The 22195-nt window shown below is 37.7% G+C and overlaps 3 protein-coding genes across 3 annotated transcripts in view; 1 reads left to right on the top strand and 2 right to left on the bottom strand.

Annotated features, from left to right (window-relative positions):
* Nucleotides 1-3624, bottom strand: part of LOC101850507 (coiled-coil domain-containing protein 146) — a 20935-nt gene extending 17311 nt beyond the window's left edge. The window contains exons 1-6 of the mRNA XM_005106534.3: nt 3529-3624; nt 2649-3022; nt 1928-2010; nt 1403-1612; nt 904-961; nt 291-467 (exon numbers count right to left, since the gene is read on the bottom strand). Of these exons, the coding sequence (XP_005106591.1) occupies nt 291-467; nt 904-961; nt 1403-1612; nt 1928-2010; nt 2649-3014 (894 nt within the window). The 5' untranslated portion in view covers nt 3015-3022; nt 3529-3624. The remainder of the gene's footprint in view (nt 1-290; nt 468-903; nt 962-1402; nt 1613-1927; nt 2011-2648; nt 3023-3528) is intronic.
* A 283-nt stretch (nt 3625-3907) lies between these two features.
* On the top strand, nt 3908-15991 carry LOC101850277 (ruvB-like 1). The gene is made up of 10 exons (XM_005106533.3): nt 3908-4112; nt 5210-5296; nt 6047-6263; nt 7231-7388; nt 7859-8008; nt 8544-8607; nt 9884-10082; nt 11600-11702; nt 12904-12995; nt 15442-15991. The coding sequence occupies exons 1-10, from the start codon at nt 3972-3974 to the stop codon at nt 15599-15601; spliced, it is 1371 nt and encodes a 456-aa protein (XP_005106590.1). The 5' UTR covers nt 3908-3971; the 3' UTR covers nt 15602-15991.
* A 3702-nt stretch (nt 15992-19693) lies between these two features.
* LOC101849874 overlaps nt 19694-22195 on the bottom strand; it is a gene marked incomplete in the record, with an annotated part of 49537 nt that continues 47035 nt past the window's right edge. Inside the window, 2 exon segments of the mRNA XM_005106532.3 lie at nt 19694-21225; nt 22039-22092. Of these exon segments, the coding sequence (XP_005106589.2) occupies nt 20714-21225; nt 22039-22092 (566 nt within the window).

Here is a 22195-nt window from a genome sequence, read left to right as displayed (position 1 = left end):
CCCCCGTTTTCAGAGGAAACAGAGAACACACAGAAAGTTATAACTCAACTATTGTGAAACATGGCTGTGTTTGTATTAGCTCACTGTGAACTCAACAACAGCAACAAGTAGCAACAACAAATAGAAATTTCATATTTTTTCATGTTGATTAACAGGTGTGCAGACATTTAACAATATTTTTCTTGTTAAGAGCCACTGAAATAAATCCTCATAGGGAAAAAACACATAGAAGCTACTCTGTAAAAGCAATCCATTGTAATTTGATAGCAAGAACAAGACTAATGACTCACCTTAAATTTTTCCAGTTCATCTATAAGTTTCTCATACTCCTTCTTATCAGTGGTAATCTGTCGTTGTGTGGACTCCAGATCTTCACCCAGAGTCTTCTTCTCTGCCTGCCGTTGAAGGATCTCTTTTTTCATCTCCTCGGTGCCATTCTGAAGCTCTTTAATTTTTTTCTCAACTTCCTGCAGATCATCATCACAAGACATGTATTTGATAAAGTCAAGCCGAGTCTCCTCCAATTTATTAAATGTTATCTAATCAGAGAAAATCTTAGAGCTGGATGTCATATGCATTTCTAGGATCAACACAAATGTTAAACCTTTAGAAATAACAGTTTTAAAAGAAACCATAGATACAATAAAACATAATAAGTATCTTCTATAATAAAGCTGGTTTAAAAAGCTTTCCCAGTCTTTGATTACCACATGTTCAATTCATAATAGCAGCTTTTCTTAAGTACAGTGAAAGAAATAATAATATTAGTGAAAATAGTAGGAAGAGTTAATTGCAAGCTTAATGGACAAAATCTCATGGATTCTTATAAGCAAGGCTGAGTGATAGTAACTTTGTCAGCTTTCAGTAAATGGGGAATGACAATAAGAACTCCATCACACTTACCCCTTGTTTGGGCAGCCGATTAAACTCCCTTTCAACAATCTTCCTCTCTTCTTCAAGCCTGAATGGAAATGAATAAATGGTCTACACTCAAATATCACTTGTATCTGTACAGAAAGTACACTGGAACTATGTCAATAAAACAAGGACATCAAAGTTTATCTTTGGTCAAAGGGTAAACCATTCGCAAATCTTGGTCCCTTACAAAATTAGAAATTTTATTATAAAACAGAAAACCTTTTATGTATACAATACTGAATAAACAAAAAAGTTAATAATACAAAGAAGTTCACATAATAGAGATACTGGTATCAATTTTAATCATGGTAAGATCCCTGAGAAGAAATTATAAAGCCATCAAACTTTACTTCATCTTAATCGAAAGTTCAAACAACTGAACAGATTAAAAAGAAACATGTTTATTTCAGGCTAGTAAATCTCTCTATATTATACTCTACAATTGACACAGATTTTCACAGAAATCTTATTAATTCACACTCACGTCTCTATCTTATACTCGAGTTGATACTGTCTTTCCTCTGCCTGTGCTAGTTCATTGTGATACTTGAGAAGCTGCTCTCTCATTTTAGACACTTCAGAGTTAGAACTCTCTGGGAAGTTGTCTGCTTTCTCCAGTTCCACTGTCTGTCGCTCCAGCTCACCTGTGCTGTCTTTTGCCTCTCGTAATAGTTTGGCTTCACTATCACGAGTGCTGAGAAGAGGTCAGAGAAAGAAAGAATATTTTCAAATGCATTTCATGACCTGGTATCTGTTAGGTTCCGCTATATCATTCAGGACTCAGACATGACTTACATTTTATTGTAAAAGGGGATGATTTAGATCTGCTCCTCCATGTTTATTCCATTTGTCATGAATGCAAATCTATATATATAAAGACTTGTTTTAGAGGCAACTATTTAATCACATGCGTGACAGGAGAAAACCATGAAAAACTGAAAAGCAGATGCACAGATTTGTTCTCTTTAAGTTAAAAGTATTAAATTGTCATTGTTGACTGTCTACTTACCTTTTCAATGTTTCATGAAGTTCTGTGTATTTTGCTTTCAAGAATGCAACTTTGGTGCCTGTGAGTTTTCCCTCTTGAAACAGCTGGATCAGAAAAGCAATACTGTAGTGTACAACAACACTAAAACAAACCAAAAAATACATCACGCTTCTTTCTTTACAAATGTTCACAACACACAAATTGTGCACTTATACTTGACAGACATATACCTGAATTCAAAGTTGAATTCTTAGTTTCACTGTTCCTGTTTCATGTTCTTTTTCAAATGATATTAAGCACACACAGTTCATTAAGTTTAAAGACAGTTGAGGGAACAAAGCATACAAGGCTAAGCAAGCAACTGAAAATACATCTATCTTTCTCAAATCATCAAAATGTTTCCTCTACCAATCATCTAGTGAATGTAGTGAATTACTATTCATTGAAGACGTCTATAAATATCTACGTCACCGCTTTCAGAGACTTTCTTTGTCAGAAGTAAGTAAAAATAAGCCTGCCTCAAATAAGTTACCATTGAGAAAAGAAAAATGTAGATCAAGTAACACATGTTCGTGATATTCAATGGAATAATAGGCTGGAAAAAATAGCAACACCTAATGAGCCTTTGAGACCTATACTAACCGAAAAAGAATACCCCCATTTAATTTATTCTGCAATTCTTTTTATACACATCACTTGGATATGTTCCCTACAAAGTCAAAATGCAAATGATTTAACTTACCTCATCAAGACATTGAAAGGCTGGACTGGCAGAAACCTCAACCTGATTTTCTTCTTGTTTGACAACCCTTGGTGGTAATGCAGAAATTGCAGGAGAATATTCCTCTATATCAGGCTGCAGGCTCAGCCCTAGGCCACCATCTACAGTGTTATCTTCCACATCTGCACCAACCCCAGGAACAGCAGGTTGATCTTCATCTCTATCTGCCTCCACAGTCTCTGTTGGACCAGTTTCCATTTCTAGAACGTTTCCATCTGTTGCCTGCCCCTCCCCATTATTGACCAGAGCCACTGGTTCATCAGTGTTGTTCTCATCTTCTTGTTTCTCCCTTACCCCCCTCTCCCCCTCCGCGTCTGGATCACTCATTGTATTTCCTGTCAAAGAAAAAAACAAAACAAAATAAGTCCATTGTTAAGACACAACACGGTAAGCATGCATGTAAAAACTAGGCTTGTTATAATCCAGCAGTTTGGGGCGATACGCTAACCATTAACAGTGCAAACACTAGCCTACTCATTGATACTCAACAAGCCTATGCAGAAATAAAATAAAATCTTTTTTCCTTTTAAAAATAGTATTCAATTTTTGCAAAATATATAATCTACGTACAAACAGTTAAATGAGCTGTACAAAACAAAGCCTCGCTGTATCAAAGAACTTGGCTTACGGAAAAAGAACAGAAAAAGAATCGCACGGACTAAAAATGAACATGTTTGTTATGAATTTGACAGTGAACGCATAGGTAGGCCCTATACACTAAAAAGTATGATATTCCGTGTCTAGAAGTTATCAGACGGGCGTAAACGGTAAGAGGTTCAGATTTTGATAAAATATTAAGAGCAAAGATTTGTTGTCGGTGCATACTTTCGTGACCAATTACCTTCTTCACCATGAACTTGTCAAGCATCTTGAATAATTCATCCTGTCCACCATGTTGTTGACTACCGTTGTTATGACAAACGCGACTGCGCGAACAAATAGTCGTAATACACAGTACAATCCACAATATTTCGGTTTTCAATTCAAAATCTCTTTTATTGTCTTGAGATAATTGATTTATTGAAGAAATAATATTAAATTATGTTTCTGGTTAAACTATAAACAGTAAATCTTATTTTACGACTCATATTTGATTTCAGAATCGAATTTAAAAAAAACGCCGCCAAAGATCTCTTAGTCCCTTATTAGAAACATAAATGAGGTTCGATACCTAGTCAGTGTCTCGATTCCAAATACTCATTTCCTCTGTTCCTGTTTTCGGCAGTAGCGTTTCTGAAAGAAAACTGAATACCAGCACCGTGCGCGTGTTGTGAACTGATCAAGATGAAGATCGAAGAAGTAAAATCTACCTCGAAAGCACAGCGAATCGCTTCCCACAGTCACATAAAAGGTCTTGGGCTTGACGAAAATGGATATGCTGTCCAGACGTCTGCTGGCCTTGTTGGACAAGAGCTTGCTCGCGAGGTAATTTGTATTTATGATCGTGTACCGGCATGTGAAGCTTCCTCCCTTTCGTATCGAGGGACGCCAAATGATCTTTCTAGAAGATTGACGTTCGGTCTTCGCCGTTTGAATATAGACATCTATGTTATGGGCTACATATATCCAAGTTCAAGTGAATGAAAGATAGCATACATTAATGATACATGTTCCTTGTGTCTCAACCGTTTATGAGGAGCCCATAGAAAAGAGGCTCTCATTCTCACTGTAAACTACTAACTGGGCATGACTGATTGGATAGGCTAAATAATGTTTTTTCTTTGTCTTTGAATTGATTGAATCTGATAAATCAAGACCAATTTTGTTTGCGTTGTTGTATTGTTTTATGTCAGAATTCTTCTTCATCTTTCTCGATGACAGCAGCTAGATCTAGAATCTAGACAGTCAGTCCGATGTCGCGCACAAACTTTTATTAAAGAAAAACACACGTGACACACCGTTGCTGACTGCTGATCACCGCTGTGCAGCGCAGCGCCCTGTTTTTGTGCCAGGGTTATTGTGTGTTGCTTAAGGACCACTCACATAACTCCATGTCACAGTTACACACTTGACATTTGTTAGCCTGAGCTCCAGCTTTGAACATATAACGTATACTGAAAAGCAGATGGGCGCATTTTAGAAGTTTGTGCAATTGGTCTTGGAAAGGAATGGCTCAATTCTGGAGTGTTTTATTATGATACTTTTGAAACTGACAAGTTCATGGATTCTTATGCTCAAAGTTATGAAAATCCAGCTCCACCATGTTCTTAGGAATTTTGAATGCTACTTTCTTTTAGATTTTGAAGTCTGAAGAGTGTCTGGTTTCTTCTAAAAAGTGATGCAAAGGTCAATGCCACCACAGTTATACAGTATAGTACCCTCCTTTGGTAAAAATCTACATTGTGAATAGTGACAGTAATGTCCTCTCCATGACTTTAGTTCTACGATAGTTTGTGTTTGAGGCACCACTTCAGGCTGGTTTTTGTATGTTGTTATGCAATGATGATATTATCATGTAGGAAGAAAAGAAACTTGGTTGTTGTTTTTTCAGTCTTCTTATTCATGTGTCTTTCCTGTTTCAGGCTGCAGGAGTTGTGGTTGAGCTTATCAGATCTAAGAAAATGGCAGGGAGAGCTGTGTTATTGGCTGGCCCTCCAGGCACTGGCAAGGTAAGGCAAGCTAATATTCTTTGGGTGGGCTTTGTGTTTTTGGTTTTGCTCGAAGAACAAAATGTAAAGGGTTGAGCAGAGTGAAAAAATTAAAACCATTCTTGAGGTTGAAATAACCTACAGTCAGTTTTTGACTTCAATTTATTTTTAGTCTATGTATATATTAATTATTAGTTGTTATCAATGGAAATGGGCACTTTTTACTGAGATTCAGCTTGTCTTCCCATGTATAAATATATATTTTGAAATAGTAATTGTCAAAGATTTTGCTTTTTTTAAACTTTAAAAACGGTTTAGGGTGCCGGACTGCGAATTATTTGCACTCCTTTGGTGGGATTTTTTTTAGAGGTGGGAGGGTTGCCATCTTCATTTCTTCATAGCAGTCTAGTCTTTAAACAATTTTTTACATGTATAGAACTGGGTATGAATTTTCTTTAATTCGTTAGAGTAAATATGAGCTATGTTTGTGTTTTCGAGCTAATGAAGTCATGCTTTGAATAAAGAAAGAAATAGAGCTTGGAATCAAAGTTGCTTTTGTCTTCATCTTGGAAAAATCACCTTTCCAATTCCAGGTGACAAAGTTTTAAAGCACAGCCGATATGGCAGCTGCTGGAAAAAAAAAGAAGATATTGTGTCACTTCAGAAAGGGAATGATTGTTGGCGGGTGGAAGAGGGGGTTACAGCGGAGCCCTTTTGTGCATCATTGACTTTGGGACATCAACATTTGTTTGTTTTGTCTCTTGTTATCAGACTGCTATTGCCTTGGCTATAGCTCAGGAGTTGGGCTCTAAGGTTCCCTTTTGCCCTATGGTGGGCAGTGAGGTCTACTCCTCCGAGATCAAGAAGACTGAGGTTCTTATGGAAAATTTCCGAAGAGCCATCGGACTCCGTATCAAAGAGACAAAAGAAGTTTACGAGGGTGAAGTGACCGAACTCACACCAGCAGAGACAGAGAACCCAATGGGAGGTATGTTCTTATTCAGAGAATCTGTGTCATGTTTTTGCTGTGTCTGGGTGCAGCTTTGTTGATTGTTTTAGTAGAGGTTTTACTGCGCTCATTGTTCATTGTTTCAGGAAGCAACATCTCTGCACTTCAGACATGTCCATTGATGCTCTGTTGCTCTCTCCAAAATATCGCCGAGGGTCTCTCCACTCTTTCCTCTCCTCCTTCTTCCCCTTCCTTATGCAACTGCATAAGGTCATATGAGCGCCAAGAGGTGGATGTCAACAGAGAAGTCCTTACAGGGAATCAGGCTTACTTTGCTCACCTCTCTAGCTTCAACAGCAGAAAGTCTGCTTTGACTATCAAGGCACCCCGAAAATAGCAGGTCACGAGAGTGACAAACATACAAAAGAAGTAGAGAAAAAATGAGGATAGTAAGGATTAGGAATGAAAAAGCAGGAATTCCCTGTTGCAGTTCAAGCACAGTTGTGAGCATGAATCAGCCCATTTACAATTACAATTCTACTGTGCATGACAACATGGTTAATGTCCCCCCCTTTGGAAATGGCCTAAAAACACTTCAGTCAGTAGCACCGGCCCGGGTGTTGGCTTTGTTGATGAAATATACACAATTTTGGCTTAATGTTTGTTTTAGTGTAAATCCCTTACAAAGTGATGTGAAATTTATGTAGATTTGAATGTTCCTTTCGTACTGATAAAAAGGTTGCAATTTTGATGCTTTTGTTTTTGGGGTTTTTTTGTTTCATTTGTTGTCCCTGTGAGCTACAACTCATTTTTGAAGCTAGTTTTTTTTTCTTCTTCTTTTTTACGTACAAATTGTTTTTTGGTTAAGGTTATTCAGGGAAAAAGTATTTATACATTCAAAGAAAAACAGACAGTGTGCAAAGATACTGAGGTAAATCTGTGTTTTGATAAAGTCAAAAGTAGTGCAGAAATCTGACGACAGCACTTTTTGATCTTCCGACTTCAGGTTACGGCAAAACAGTGAGCCATGTGGTCATTGGACTGAAGACTGCCAAAGGAACCAAACAGCTGAAACTTGACCCATCCATCTACGAAAGTTTACAAAAAGAAAAAGTTGAGGTGGGCGATGTCATCTACATTGAGGCTAACAGTGGAGCTGTGAAGGTAAGATGCTAATACTGTGCGCAGGGATGCATTGTTTGCTTTTACTCTGTGTAATTATGTATAAAAATAGATTTTGGTCCATGGTCTGAATTTTCGTTCTTAGTGCTTTGCTTCTGTATTTATGACTAAGCAACTGTTAGAAATCACTTGCCTACAGTGCCTGTATCATTTGGATCGCTTTACGCTAATCCAGAGGATAAGAACTGAGAATAGAATTCTATGTTTCATTGTAAAACTGTACCGATTTGCACACAATGATGGAATCCCAGTATATTTCACTGAAATGCTGCTAATGGTTTGCATTTTTTGAAATTCTATATCCTGTGCTTATTTTGGTGGTGTATTATTAGCTGTTTTTCGTCTTGAGAAAGATGATTGCAAATACTTTTGATTTATTAATGGCTGTCAGAGGAGTGAAGACCTGTTTCCCTCAGTTTTGTTTTACTAACATTTGAATGTTATTTCGACAGAGGCAAGGAAGGTCAGACAACTATGCCACAGAGTATGATCTAGAAGCAGAGGAGTATGTTCCCTTGCCAAAAGGTGATGTACATAAGAAGAAGGAAGTCATCCAGGATGTGACTTTGCATGACCTTGATGTTGCCAACGCCAGGCCTCAGGTGAGATTATGGGCGCTCAAAAAAGTTTGCTAAATACAGATATCAAGATTCCTTTTTACTTCAAGAAATATAGAATGTTCCAAGCTTTTTGTATCTTGTGTGCAATGTCAATTCACATCTTTGTAAAAGTTGGCTGTCTGTATTTCTTAATGCTTACAAATGGGTGAATGTGCTAATGAGAGTGTGACCTATTTATACAGTTTTAGTTGTGTCATTTTAAGCGTGTTTACTATTGAGATCTGAGATCTCTTTCATCAAAATGTCTTTATTTTTAGGTCATTTCTGTTTGGGGAAAGTGCATTCTTTTTTAACTAGCTTTTACTGTAAATGATTTGAGTAATTGTTTATCAGGGTGCAATCTCGCACTTTTAAAATCTGAACAACTTTCTTTACCAAATAGGGATGATTTTTTAAAGGATAATGACTGATTTTTACAATCGTGCAACTTTAATGCAAGGAATTGTTAAGAGATGGATTTGTCCTGATTTGCTTATGTATGAGGCTCCATGTGTCTAATGCTTGTATTTGTTTATAGGGTGGACAAGATATTATGTCTATGATGGGACAGCTGATGAAGCCCAAGAAAACAGAAATTACAGGTTTGTTTGGTTTTTTTAAATGTATCTCTGCTGTTCAGTTAACTATGCTTATGAAAAACAGATTTTGGTCAATGGTTGAGATATTCTAGAGAGCTTCTTGTTAACAGCTCATAGTTCATAGCTGCTTTTTATTTTTGAGTGTTTTTAGAAGTTTGTGAAGACTATAAAAGCTAAAAAAAAGTTATCTTTCATCTCTCACAGAGAGAAAAGAAATCCATAAGCCTCTCACCCACTATCATGCAGGCAGTTTCAATTGTTTTGACCACCAGTTTTCACTTAAGGGCTGGTGGGGCATCTAGAAATCGTGTTTTGGGGTCAAATTATGTAAAGTGGGGTTATTACATATTACAGTACCTGGACATTTCCTGAACAATATCCAAACACGTATGTAAGCCTTGCTGTCCCCTAAAGCTGTGTTTTTCCCCCAGATTTTTCTGCGAAAGCACGTCATGTTTTCCAGCCTTTTCTTACCTTTATCGGCTGTTTTCTCACAATTCTATTTTTTCACACATTATCCCATTTTTCTGCTCTATTTCTTGTTCTATTTCAATGTAACTTTCACAGGATACCAACAACACCTAGTTCTCAATTTTGGCTTTTTGAATTTTTTGATTAATGGAGTAGGTTTTGATTTATGGACTGAGAAAGCATGAATTTTCCATTTTTTTCCACTTTTTTGCTACAACCCAATTGTAAGTGTCATAAAATAAAAACTAAAGCAAATATAAAAAATTCAACAAGCTAAATTGAAGAGCTACATATTTGCTGTTCAAATTAGAAATGAATCAGTTAATAAATAAGGTAATAAAATGGGATTGAAAAAGGTATACAAAATCCAATATTGTCGCCGTTTCCATAGCAACCAATTCACAATATACTTTTTGAACTATTCATTTTAAATACCCAATAATACAATGTCCCACAGCAAATATGGGCACTCTAGGCCTTGTAATAGCCAAAATAGACCTCAGGTCCCCCACCAGCCCTTAAGAAAATTGTAGATATTTTATTATATAGAAGTGTTCATCTTGCTGTTTTTCACTGTTTAAAGCTCCCTTGAAAATGGCTTGAGGTTGCAAGAAGGGAATTATAGAAAAGAAACCGGATAAGGGGGTGAAGGGCAAGAGGCTGATGTTTTCTCCCATTCTCAAATTACTTCCAAAAAGGGATCAGTGATCCTAGCTGTATGTTCTGTATTTTTTATCTGTGATAAAATTTACGAATGAAAAAAAAAATCCTGAAAACAATAACTGACAAGAAGTTCTGTTATCCATAGACAAACTGCGCAAAGAGATCAACAAAGTGGTGAACAAATACATTGATCAGGGTATCGCTGAGCTGGTCCCTGGCGTTCTCTTTGTTGATGAAGTGCACATGCTGGACATTGAGTGTTTCACCTACCTGCATCGTGCCCTCGAGTCCACCATCGCACCCATCGTCATCTTTGCCACCAACAGAGGGAAATGTGTGATCAAGTGAGTATTCAGGAGAAGGCATGCAAATGGCTCTTCTAAGAGTTTTGCCTAAGTTCACTATTTTAATGATGGTGAGAGGAAATAGATTATGAAGTTCAGTTTTGTCTTTCCTCATCATTTACAGAACTCTGAAATGGCATTAGAAGTATTCTTATTTAAGCTTGAAAAGGTGCAATGAGAAAATTCAGATCAAATGCATGAGAACAATTAGAGGAATTGTTTAAAGGTTTATAAATTGCCTTAAATATGCTGTTTTTCCTTGTCCTGTAAAAATATGGATCCACAAAAAAGTTTTGGTGGCATTTCTAGTGTAATCATGTAGCAAATCTTTCCCCTACTTCAGGTCAGGTTCGTGGTGGAAGGGAAAGTCTTTTTCAGGATTGTGTCAATTATGAAATGATTGATGAAATCTTGAATAGTCTCGTGTTCTGTTCACCACCTAGCAAAGCAGCCTTGTGTCATAGAAATCACCAGGTCAAGCCCAAGTACTGATGAAAAGTTGGTTTAAAGGTGTTATTGATCCTGTAACTGTTTCGTTTATTTACAACTGTACAGTAGAACATGACTATAGGGGACCTTACCGGAATCCCTTTTTTTTCCTATGTAAACTCAATTACTTATGCTTGGATATAGCGGGACAAAGAAAGGCCCAAACTTGGATAGTTCGAGCGAACTGTAGCTGTGGGGGGGGGGGCTGTAGGCAGGATCTTAACAGGTAGCCAGCGGTGCGGTGTGTGATTGGCCTTTCCAGTGTTGAGTGAGGTGGGGCAGGCAGCAGAGAGATGGTGCGTTGAGAATGCATAACGTGAGCCACTCCAAAATTTAAAGTGATGTGCCATAGCCTGGACACTCAGTGCCGTATAAGAGCGTATAGGCCATAGCCCTAGAGGCTATGCCAAAAAGTAAAAGAAGAGGAGAGCGTATAGTGTGTGATTTCTAATTCATTGAATTGCGATCAATGATGCTCACGCATCCACTACACCAGCTCTACAATAGGCCTACTGGTACGATAGACAGCACAAGCAACAAACCGAGGAAAAGATGGCTTCCAGCAAAGACTTAAGGAAATGCTTCTCACTCGAATTAAAAGCCGAGATAATGAACGAAGTTGACAAGAAAAGGAAGACAAATTTAAAGCGCAAATTTTATTGATATGGAAGGGATGTAATCATGTGGATTAAAAAAATTTTTTCTGTAATTTCCCCTTTGCATTCCTATAGCGGCAACTGGCTTGCAGCGGGATTTTTCTTCTGGAACCGAAAATCCCGCTATAGCCGTGTTCTACTGTAGTTGGTTTAATTGGCTAGGGAGACAGCAAGGAATCAAGCTCTTAAAAACGTTTTGTAGTTTCAATTTTGTTTATTGAGTGCATATTAACATTCTTATTGCATGCTGGTCATATGTTTTTCCTTCTGTTCCAGTACTCCTTGGTTTGAAACTTTTATCTGTTTTGATTTGCAACCCTTGGATTATGATTAGTGCTAGCATTTTGTTTTACAACATTTTTATCATTTCAGGGGCACAGAAGATATTGTAGCCCCTCACGGGATGCCTCTGGATTTGTTGGACAGGATTATGATCATCAGGACGTTGCCGTACTCACAAGAAGAAATGATGCAGGTATAACAAAAACAAAATTGTTTTCGTAACAAGATGGTCCAAAACTTTACATGCGCCAGAGACACTAAACATATTTCTGACACTCTGTTCACCAAATATGCGTGTATGAGAAACTGGGGTTTCATCACTAAAGGGTTGTGTGAGTGATGTTGCTGAGCCACTCTTGGTGTAAATCGGTCACATTGTGTGAGTACCCTGTGAACGTGCTTCTCGTCGGTATTATTTTTAAGACTTTCTTACCCAGATACGAAAACTTTTGGGATCAGCTTGTATTCCAGTTGTTCTGAAGGTTATTGGTGGGCGGTTGGCGGGTGCTCTGGTGTGGTTTGCTTCTTCTTTCCTATCAAACATCTATCGTCCTTTAGAGGTGGGCAGAATCCGGAAAAAATATAAGGATAACCGGATAATTCTCAATGAAACATTTTCCGAATTCAAACTCTTTTAACTCCCTTTCCTGACCCGTTTGCCGAAGTGGGTGCACCCTTTTGTTGGTGATGCTAACCCGTTTGTCAAAGTAGTTCTAACCCATTTGATGAAGCGGTTCTATCATATTAATTGCAGAAGAGGTGCACTAACATATCCGAATTTTGCTAAAGCGACTCATTGCCCAGCCCTATCGTCCTTATCTTCCCTTCTTCTTTTTTATGTTTGTTACTCTCTTGTAACACCTCTAATCTTCTGGTACTCATATGACCTTATGCAGTTGCGAGCGCAGTAAAACCTCTACTAAAACTAAACTGAAGGTTATTGTGCTTATGTTGATAATCAACTGATTTTGAAATGTTTTAGCTGTGTAAAACTAAAAGAAAGCCATTCTTGTATTTGGCTTGGTAACAATTGTTCTTTCTTTTAAAAAAAGTGTGTCCGCCACTAATTCTGGGGCTGTTTGTAAAGTTTATCTTCATGCAGAGAAAAACATACAACACTTTATACTGCACACTGGGATTCCCCAAGCTGACTATTCATCCCTGACTGCAAGCCCATGGGGACTCCCTATTGGAAATGATACCTCTAAAAGATAATTTTTGCAAAAAGAAAAGGATTGCATTACCTGCAGGAACAGTATTACTTTTGAATTGATCATTTTGAGATTAAAAGTGTTACAATTTTAGCAGTATTTTCTGTTTTTTGTTATTTTATTTTTTTCCACATCACTTTTGTCATAGAATTTAACAAAATTGAATAACTTTCCCCTTTTCAGATTTTGAAGATTCGCTCACAGACAGAAGGAATTCAGATTGAAGATGAGTCCCTGAAGAAGCTGGCTGCCCTCGGAGTGAAGTCCACACTCAGGTAAGTCCACAAAAATATTACAGTTGATTTATGACTCAGATTTTCGTAAATGTAAATACTATTTTTAAAAAAGGTACTAGTCTTTCTCCTTCTGTTTTTTTTTTTTTTGTCTCAAGAAAGAAACCTATTATGAGGACCGTTACTCTTTCAATACTTGGCTTGATTTACTTCGAATTATACCAAGTTGTGCAGTGGAGTCTGTTAAACACGGTTAATCCAAAAATCAGCAGTAAAGAAAAGAAAATAGAATACCCAATTTATTTTTCGCTATTTAAGCAAAGTCTCTATAAACCAGGACTGTAGATCATGCTGCGCCCAATCACGTACCTCATACTGTGCACTACATTTGTCCTATCAGAGACACTTGGCCATCATGTACAAATCAGAGGCCTTTTTCCACATCAACACAAATATGCATTTTTTGACATGCCTGAGACGTTTGCCGAGAGAGGTCGGATAGGCGGCCAGCACATGTTTGGTTGTGTACATGGCTAAGGGGATTGGAGATTAATTGTTTTCAATCCTGGTGTGGGATGTCATCAGGAATGCAGACGTGTCACAGTCAATTTTTTAACTCACCTACTGAACAGTGATAGGCTAGGCTTAGATCTATGTAGATATGTAGGTTAAATTATTTTGTGTGGAGTCTATGGGTTCACACATAGAATAAATAACTTGCTCCTTGGAAGAAGTGTTTTTTCCTGTTCATTTTGTTAAGAATTTAACTATTTCTATCCAGGCTACGAGTTTACTCGTAACGAGGACCAGTCCGGGCTACGAGTAAACTCAGAATGGCTATATGGTCATGTCAAACAGTAGCTCTGCTTGTAATTACCAAAATACGGAAATACGACTCTCTCTGAATATTTTAATTTTCCAATAAACAGGGGTTTCTTTGTTTTTGATGGGTGTAGAAGCTTGAAAAATGTCTTGAAAGCGCACATTCACGTCCGGCGAAGTACTTTTTGAAGTTGTTCTGGGCTGTGAGTGTGAGGGGGGATGAGACTAATTTGATGAAAGTGACTCTGAATCAAATGCCGTAAATTCTGTTGTGGATGATAACGAACAGGAATTAGACTCATCTAATAGTGGTTCTGATCATGGTGAAGGGATCAGTACTGGAATTCATGCAGTTCTGATAGGTAGGGCTGGATCTATAAATCCAAATGGACGTTTTGGCGCTGCAATCAGGGTCAAGTTGGAGGGTGGAATACACATCAAAATCTACATAATGCAGTTGATGTAATTCCTAACCACATACATTTTCAGATACTACATTAAAATTCTAACGTAACTATCAAATTTCCTTAAAACTTAATAGTAAATGTAAGAAATATAGTACTTTGAAATACACACATTGATTTCCAACCCGTATGGCACGGCGGCCCCAGGACGGGTACAGAGTCCGTGGGAGTACGGCCAGGATAAAAAGAGTTTAAAAAAACATGTGTGGTATTTTTAGAGGGTTATCTTCCTTGGTTTAGGATTTTGAGGCGTGTATCAGGACAAATCCCCCAGGAGCCTAATCATTAATGACTTGTGTGCAGGTCCGTGGAAGCACAGGTTACCTAGGCCTGGTCAGCCTTTACCTTATAATATATGCACTCCTGCACAATATATAATATATGGTGCAGGAGTGCATTTGAACAAACTACAGTGTGTGCTTGGACAGAGTGGTGTAATTTGCATCACCACTTCAATTTTCTACCATAGCCATAATCCAGAACGCATTAGGTATTACATTAGGTATGACATCAAATAATTTTGAAAAAAAGAATGCCTCTTGTCTGAAAGTAAACTGAAATCATATAAGTGGCAAGCATTTTGGGGCACAACTGATTCTTTCCCTTTATACTCACACCATGTCACTTTCAGAACTGATGTCCCTATAAAAACTGATTTCAAAATCCTCACTTTAGCCACACCTTTCTAATTACAAACACTCGCATTCAACAAGCTTGCAGATTGGGCTCTGGGACTTATGCATAGGTTTTTCTACCCTTTCTTTGTCAAGTGCTGATACATTGGTACTTTACACCTTCGGAAAAGGTGCTGATCATTTGCAGTACATGTACTAAAATCTGGAATATGTCGCACTCCTATTTCTGGGAGGTTCCCATGATTTAATAATCAGAGTAGATGAATTCATTATATTTTATACCGATGTCTATGGTGTAGCCATTAGGCGCTCCACTGTCACACTCAGGAGACCCCTAGTTCAATACCTAGTGGGCAGAAATTTTAATCGAGTATCTCTTTGTCTTTCTGCTGGGATGTTGTATCGCTCTCTCTCAGCCCGTGTAAGCTCTGACAAGCAGGTTTGGAAGTCTGCCTCCTAAATGATCTACATTGTGCTGATGGGTCATTAAAGACACCTTATTTTTAAAAATTAATTTTTAACTAATTATATTTTATTCATCCCTCTGTGTTTCTTGTGTCACATCAGGTATGCTGTCCAAATGCTCACACCAGCCAACATTATGTCTCGCATCAACGGGAAGGATTCGGTCACTTCGGAGGAAATTGATGAAGTGTCAGAGTTGTTCCATGATGCAAAGTCATCGGCCAAAATTTTAGCAGAACAGGAAGATAAATACATGAAGTAATCGGTTCTTGTTTGCAATAAAGAAGAAAATACTGCCATGGTGATAACTGGGATTCAAAGATGGTGTGAGGGGAGAGAAAGCTGTTTGAGTGCTGATTTTTTTCGAATGTCAAAAATTTATTTTGAATTTTTGCTGTTCTCTCAGCACTTATAGCCTTGAGCAGTTGTGACTAATTGGTATGTACATATTTCTGCTGCTGTATGGAAGACTGAGTCTCTAGAGATGTTGTACTCTAACTGGCTTTTACTTTGTAAAAATTTTATCTCTGAAGTGTTACAACATTGTGTACATGAAAATGTGTTGAAAAAACTGTTATCCACCTTACACATTTCCTTCTGATCAATTCATATTCCATTGTGTGGTTGAAATAAATGTGCTTTTTATTCATTCTTTACAGTGTTTGTGTGAAGGTCATTTGTATCTTTGTCTCTTGTTGAACATATACATCTAGAAAAGCAGTCAAAAGCTTCACATGTATGTGGCCAGCCATTTCTCCCAAAACATTTGCGAAGCTCCGATAGAAAGGAAACAGTCAAGGAAAGCATTCACTGTTCAGGTGTCTGTATGCCATTGGTACTGACACCTTGTCCATTTTAGTTCATGAAATTATTTTATTTCTTATCATCAGATATTGTTTCAAGCAGATTAAAATTAGAGATTGGGTGGTATAAAAAAAAAGAGAAAACGGACTAATGAACGCGTCAATTCTGAATCAAAAGTCCAAAGGACAGTTCCAAAGAATAATTTTATTTCTTTCTAGAAATATCTAGTAACAAGTTTTGGACAATGTGCAGTACAAGTAGTAAATATACAGTGGTAAATTTGATATGTAAGCACCTCTGTAACAAACAGGTAAATTATGTAATGATATCACGACGTGGTGGAATCAGGCGATCGCCAATTTGGGGCATGTGAAGTTATTGGTATCATCTGAAATCGTGTTCATTTGCCTTGCCTTCTATGGAAAAAACATCCATAATCTTGAATAGAAGTCGAAATATTTGCAATTGAAGGAGGTGGGGGTAGCATGGTTTTAGATGTAAAAATTAGTGAGAAAATGGCTGCCAAAGTTTGGTAACATCCATAATTTGAGATTCTTTGAAAACTGAAAAGTTACATATTTTGTGCCTTTAATCAACTTTTTTCAGTAAAATTCGCATGGGGACGTGTTTTTGTAAGGACTAAAAAGGTGTTGAGCCAAAAAAACAAAAATTCGATAAAAATTGTCAAACTAGAGGAAAATGCCTTTTACTTCGGTTTCATTATTTTGACGAGCGCATGATTTCACCACGATGCCTCACATATGTATGATTTTTTAAGATGAACTGCTTAAGTAGTACAGGTATTTATTTATTCTGTTAAAATTGAAGCTCCCATACCCAATACTTGCGACAGGTTCTAAGTGAGTCTTGAATTTACAGATTTAACACAAAAGAAATGTGTGTCAACATCACGTTGTTGCTGCATATTGGACCCTATTTCTGAACCTGGAATCCAGTATGTCTCTGAAATAAAACGATCTTTCAAGTTTGGCAATGGACCAAGCTACAACAACGAAGAACATATCGTCAATGTTGCAAGCAAGTCAGTTAGGGTACCTTTTTTCTTACACCTAAGACAAAAAACTAGTTTTTGTTGTGTTGTTCCTATCAGGAATCACGAAAAGCAAGAAAATTGTTAGCCTAGACCATAGCATTAAACTGCATTTTGGTAATTTTGAAAGGTGCATCTTTGATAGAGCTTTGGGAAGGTGTAAAAATTGAAAGTTCTCAAAGTTTGGACTTGAGTGGATTGCTTGCGACAGTGACGATATTTAGCTGCCTTAACTGTATTCATAAATTGTTTCAAAATGAAGGAAATATTGACCCAACCCTAGACAGAGATCCAAGTCCTGAGGACCTGCAGCAGACAGCAGCCTTTGCACTCGAAACTGGGATGTCTGTTTAGATATATGAATGAGAGGAAGAAAAAGCTTCAAACTGTAGGTGTGATGTTCAGGGCACACCATGAGCTAAGTTTGTACCAGTACCGTGCTGGACTGCTGTGCTAGCAACTATGGTTCAAGTTCCCATGGAAGAACTGCTTTTTTGGGGGGTTTTTAGCTTGAGTTATTAAATCTGCCAGCTTCTTGGTTTAGTCCGTCCTTTGGTTTATTCATGTTGAAACACCAACACCTTACCATACACTAACCCAGTCAGGCTGAACCTGACTAGCACTTCAAGTATTTTTTTTTCAGCTGGACTAGATTTTGTAATTGTACTTGCAAATTACTTTTTGTTATTCATTCATTACATCTAGTAGCCCTTTCAACGTACAGTTGGGTACAGATAACGTGAACATGGAATACTCAAAATCGCAGATAGCTCGTACAACTTGTCATTCCCCGACTATATCTCTTTAACATTTGATTTTGTTATATCGGTTTACCCAAGTAATGGATGTGTCAAACACATTTGTCAATCCCTGGTGTGTTTGGTGTTGTATGTGATCGACTGTAGTTTGGTTGATTTTGAATAAGAAGAGGCACACCAGTATCTATTTTGTCCTCTGTCCACTTAAACTTAAAGGCTTAGATCTGAGCTTTGCCAGTATCAGAAAGCTTTGAAAACTGCCCGAAAAAAGACGTGAGATTTGTGGATCTCACAGCAAGGAATTTTGAGCTTTAGGCAGGGTCAGCACCATAACCTTTTCATTATGCTAATCCCTCATCTCTCGCTGAGCGGACACTGGCGTCTTTGGTGTAGCTGTTAGTGTTAGGTGCTTCGTCATTGCACACAAGAAAGACGCGAATTCAGTTCCTGTGTGGGAGGGGTATTTTAAATCGAGTTTCTCTGTCTCAGCTCAGGTTGGCCCTGATAGACAGGATTTAAGCAGCCCACTTTTTAATTGGTCTAAATTGCGTTGACGGAGCGTACAGGAGACAGATTGGTGGAAACACCATCAAACAATAAATGTACAAATGTATAATGAAACTCATGATTGTGTAGATATTATGTGTGCAAGAGAAACAGAAACGTACCGTATTAAAACATTAAAGCAGTATCACCATGAAAAATCAACAATATTTTACATAAAACATAGGCTTCAATCATTTTCAGTCCATGAAAAACAAAAGAATTTCTCGCAGGCAGAATTGTTGTAGAGGAAAACAACTGTACAAATTCTCAATAAAATTCATTCTAGCCTGAATATATTTATGAAAAATGAAGATAAAAATACAATATATGTACAATGTAAATTTTTACATGATTGGTATGGAAGTCTGTCACGATTTTCTGTACATACTACTGGTCTTAGTGTCAGTACATAGGCCAGTAAGATTTAATATATATATACAAATGTACACACACACCATATTATTCACTGTTGCCTAATAGGATCGTTGTGTTAAAGTTGCTCCGTGCTGTCTGCCACATTTTGGTTTTAAAACAAATAAATGTTTATGTTTATATTATTAGGAACTGATCATGTTAATCTTTCTCATTTAAGTGTCACCAATGCTTTTTCTTAACGCTTCGTGTGTGAGATACACAGTATGAGTTGATCCCAGAGCAATATAGATGCATAATGCTTCCACTTTGGTGCCAACATGGTTTCTCTTATTTCTCTACTCTGTGCCACTGAGCTGGACAAAATTAAAAAGAATAGAGGATGTCAATCTGAAGTTGTATCTCTGAAAGAAAAACAAAAGGGCTAATCGGAATCTGATATCCATCATAATATTACTAGGCCCTATTTTTTTTTTTTTTGTGTCTCCTCACAAGTAGGCCTACACAGTGTTGCTTTTTCTGTGCTGTGGGTATGAAGAGTAGCCACAATGTCGCCTGTATTATGGATGGATGAAGGATGCATTTCGGTTGGGTTTTTTTTTGGCGTTGATGGCAATGTGTTTTGAGAAAATTTTAATTACTAATACTAATAGTATTAGTAATACTGTTATGAGTTAATGAAGTTTCGATTATGTTAAATTTCTTTTACCATTAACGTACACTAAATAAATTGAGACAGGAAGTGTTAAAGTTACGTCAAAGTCAGGATATTACATATACATATTACTGACGCTAGTTTCTATTTCTTCATTTCCCCCCCCCCCCCCCCCCCACCCCTATCCCCAACAAAAGAGCCCAAAACCAAAACGGTCAGTTCATACATGTAGAAGTACATAAGCACGATTATGCTACATGTAATAAGTTTTCTCTTTGGGGCAGTGAGATAGTGCGTAGTTTTCATTCCCACATTTTATGTAGTTCGGCCGTTTAATAGACCTGAGAACGTCATTTAAAGACAATATTGTTCCCACCAAAAAATCGTACGGCTGACAAGGAACACTCATTTTGGCCCTGATAACAATAACAATGCGAATAATAAGATACAACCAACAATTATAACAACGATATTTGTATTAAACTGCAACCGCAAAAGTGGCTGCGCCGGCAAAGAGCGACCGTTTTCCGGACTAATTTTTAATGTGTTGTTTTAACAAATAAATACGATCGCTCTTCCCCAGTCATCAGGCCAAAATAGCTGAGGACAGCGACAATGAAACGAGTGACAAGAACACTTAAAACATAATAATATACATATTATTAATTATTATCACGACAGGCTCACGAGTCAAGACATAGAGCCTCCTCTGATCGTCAGTGTCATTTATATTATACATGTCAATAATATGCAGTCCGTGTAACTAACAGTACCCTAATTTTACCAGTGGTGTTATAAAAAGATCTAAAATAAAATAGACTTCCTGTGCACATTTTTGTGAGGTCGGTATTTATATGACATATTTGTGTTGCAAGTGTCGTAACATTTTTTTACCTAAACTAAATAGACTATTTTATCCCTTGTGTGTTCCTGTGCATACTCTGTTTTAGTGCACCTGCGAGAGGACATAGAATTCCACTCAAAATTGAAACAATAATTAATTGATGATACAATAGTCGTTAGTGCACCTTTCAGGATCGATTCCTGTTCATTAAAAAACTTTAAGATTGTAAGTGAGATATGTCGTGATCCTTCTTTTAAAATGAGGTTAACAGAGAGAAAATTGGATTTACTTGCTATTCTTAAGTTACACGGATTGCAAATGACAGTGGTGAGTAGAATGTTCGCTCACGCGTTCGAGAAAGCGTGGTTCTGCAAGTAAAGTCCTTTAATTGCTGGTTTGCTTGTTTCAGGGGCCGTCTCTGCATCTTCGCTGACGTCCTCTTCAAAGTTTTCGCTGTCAAGACTAAAACCTTCCCTCACAGAGATAGGCCTATAGTGAGACCCCAGTTCTGTGGGAATTCCCATATTTTGAGAATCTGTGGGCGGAGTTTCAGAGCCGATTGGTGGGGGTGGGGCAATAGGAAGGCTGGCAGTTGAGGCGGTGTCGTCATTTTCCTCATCTTGTGGTGCTTCGTTGAATTTTCTATCGGTGGTAACATCAACATCGTCGTATGCCAGACCTTTCTTCCCTGCAGAGATGCTTCTGGAAGGCGGCTTTGGCGCTGTGATGGGTGGACGAGGAGCTGGGCGGCCCATACTGTGGGAGGGGCGTGGTGAGTCGTACTCGCTGCCATTGGAGGATGGCCGACCGTTGGGTGGACTGTCATAAGGTGAGCCATCAGATGAAAGAGCGACAACTGTTTCGGTTTTGAGGAGGGGCGGGGTTTTTTTTTTGGGGGGGGGGGGGGGAGATAACAGAGAACATGATCTTTTATTTATTGGATAATGAAGGGCTGAAAGAGCAACTTAACATGAACAACTGGTGCCTTTATAAACAAAAGCTGTTGATAATTTGGGTAATAATGACATGTGGCATCAGCATTTGCAAGGATTGTTGGTACATACATTAAAAGTGCTACACACTGAGTTAGCTGTAGATATTTTATTCTATATAGTGAAGCACAAAGAGCCACCACAGGGTGTGGGTGCATAAAAGTGATTATCATTCATTATTGTTATTATTGTTACTGTTATTATTATTATTATTATATTATTATTATTATTATATTATTATTATTATTTTAGTCTTTTAAAAAAAATCATTATCATAATTCGAATAGAATCAACAGTTGACTACACGGGCCTACATTATGAATGTTCAAAAAGACAACAACTACATGTAGGCCAACAGCAAATATTTAGAGCAGTGGGTAGGGTGTAATGAAATAGCAGTAGCCCAAATAACAAGGGCTGCTATTGCAGTATGTAATAAACAACAGGGAAAAAAAGAAAAAAGATACTTTAACTAAGAAAGGCACCAGCAATATTAAATATCAGGCTGGTAGAAAGACAGATTGGATGAAAAAAAGGATAAACACAAATAAGGTGAATTATGCTTACTTAGATAACAAAGGCATATTTGTGTGTGTGTGTGTATGTGTGTGTGCGAGTGGGAGAAGAGAAAGAGAGAGAGAGAGAGAGAAGGGGGGGAGGGTGTTCTAAGAACTTACCGTTCCTGTGCCAAGAAGAGTTAGGAGTTGCATATCCGGAAATATCCGGCAGACCTGGGAAGAACAAAAGAAGGCGGTCACAACAATATTCACTCTAGTACAATGTATATCAGATAGGCATAATACAGTAATTCGAGGAAGAAACTGCCCCATGGGG

This window comes from Aplysia californica, unplaced genomic scaffold, assembly GCF_000002075.1.
Source record: "Aplysia californica isolate F4 #8 unplaced genomic scaffold, AplCal3.0 scaffold00540, whole genome shotgun sequence".
Taxonomy (NCBI): Eukaryota; Metazoa; Mollusca; class Gastropoda; order Aplysiida; family Aplysiidae; genus Aplysia; species Aplysia californica.
The sequence above is the reverse complement of the archived record's forward strand: the minus strand, read 5'-3'. Positions and strand labels throughout refer to the sequence as shown.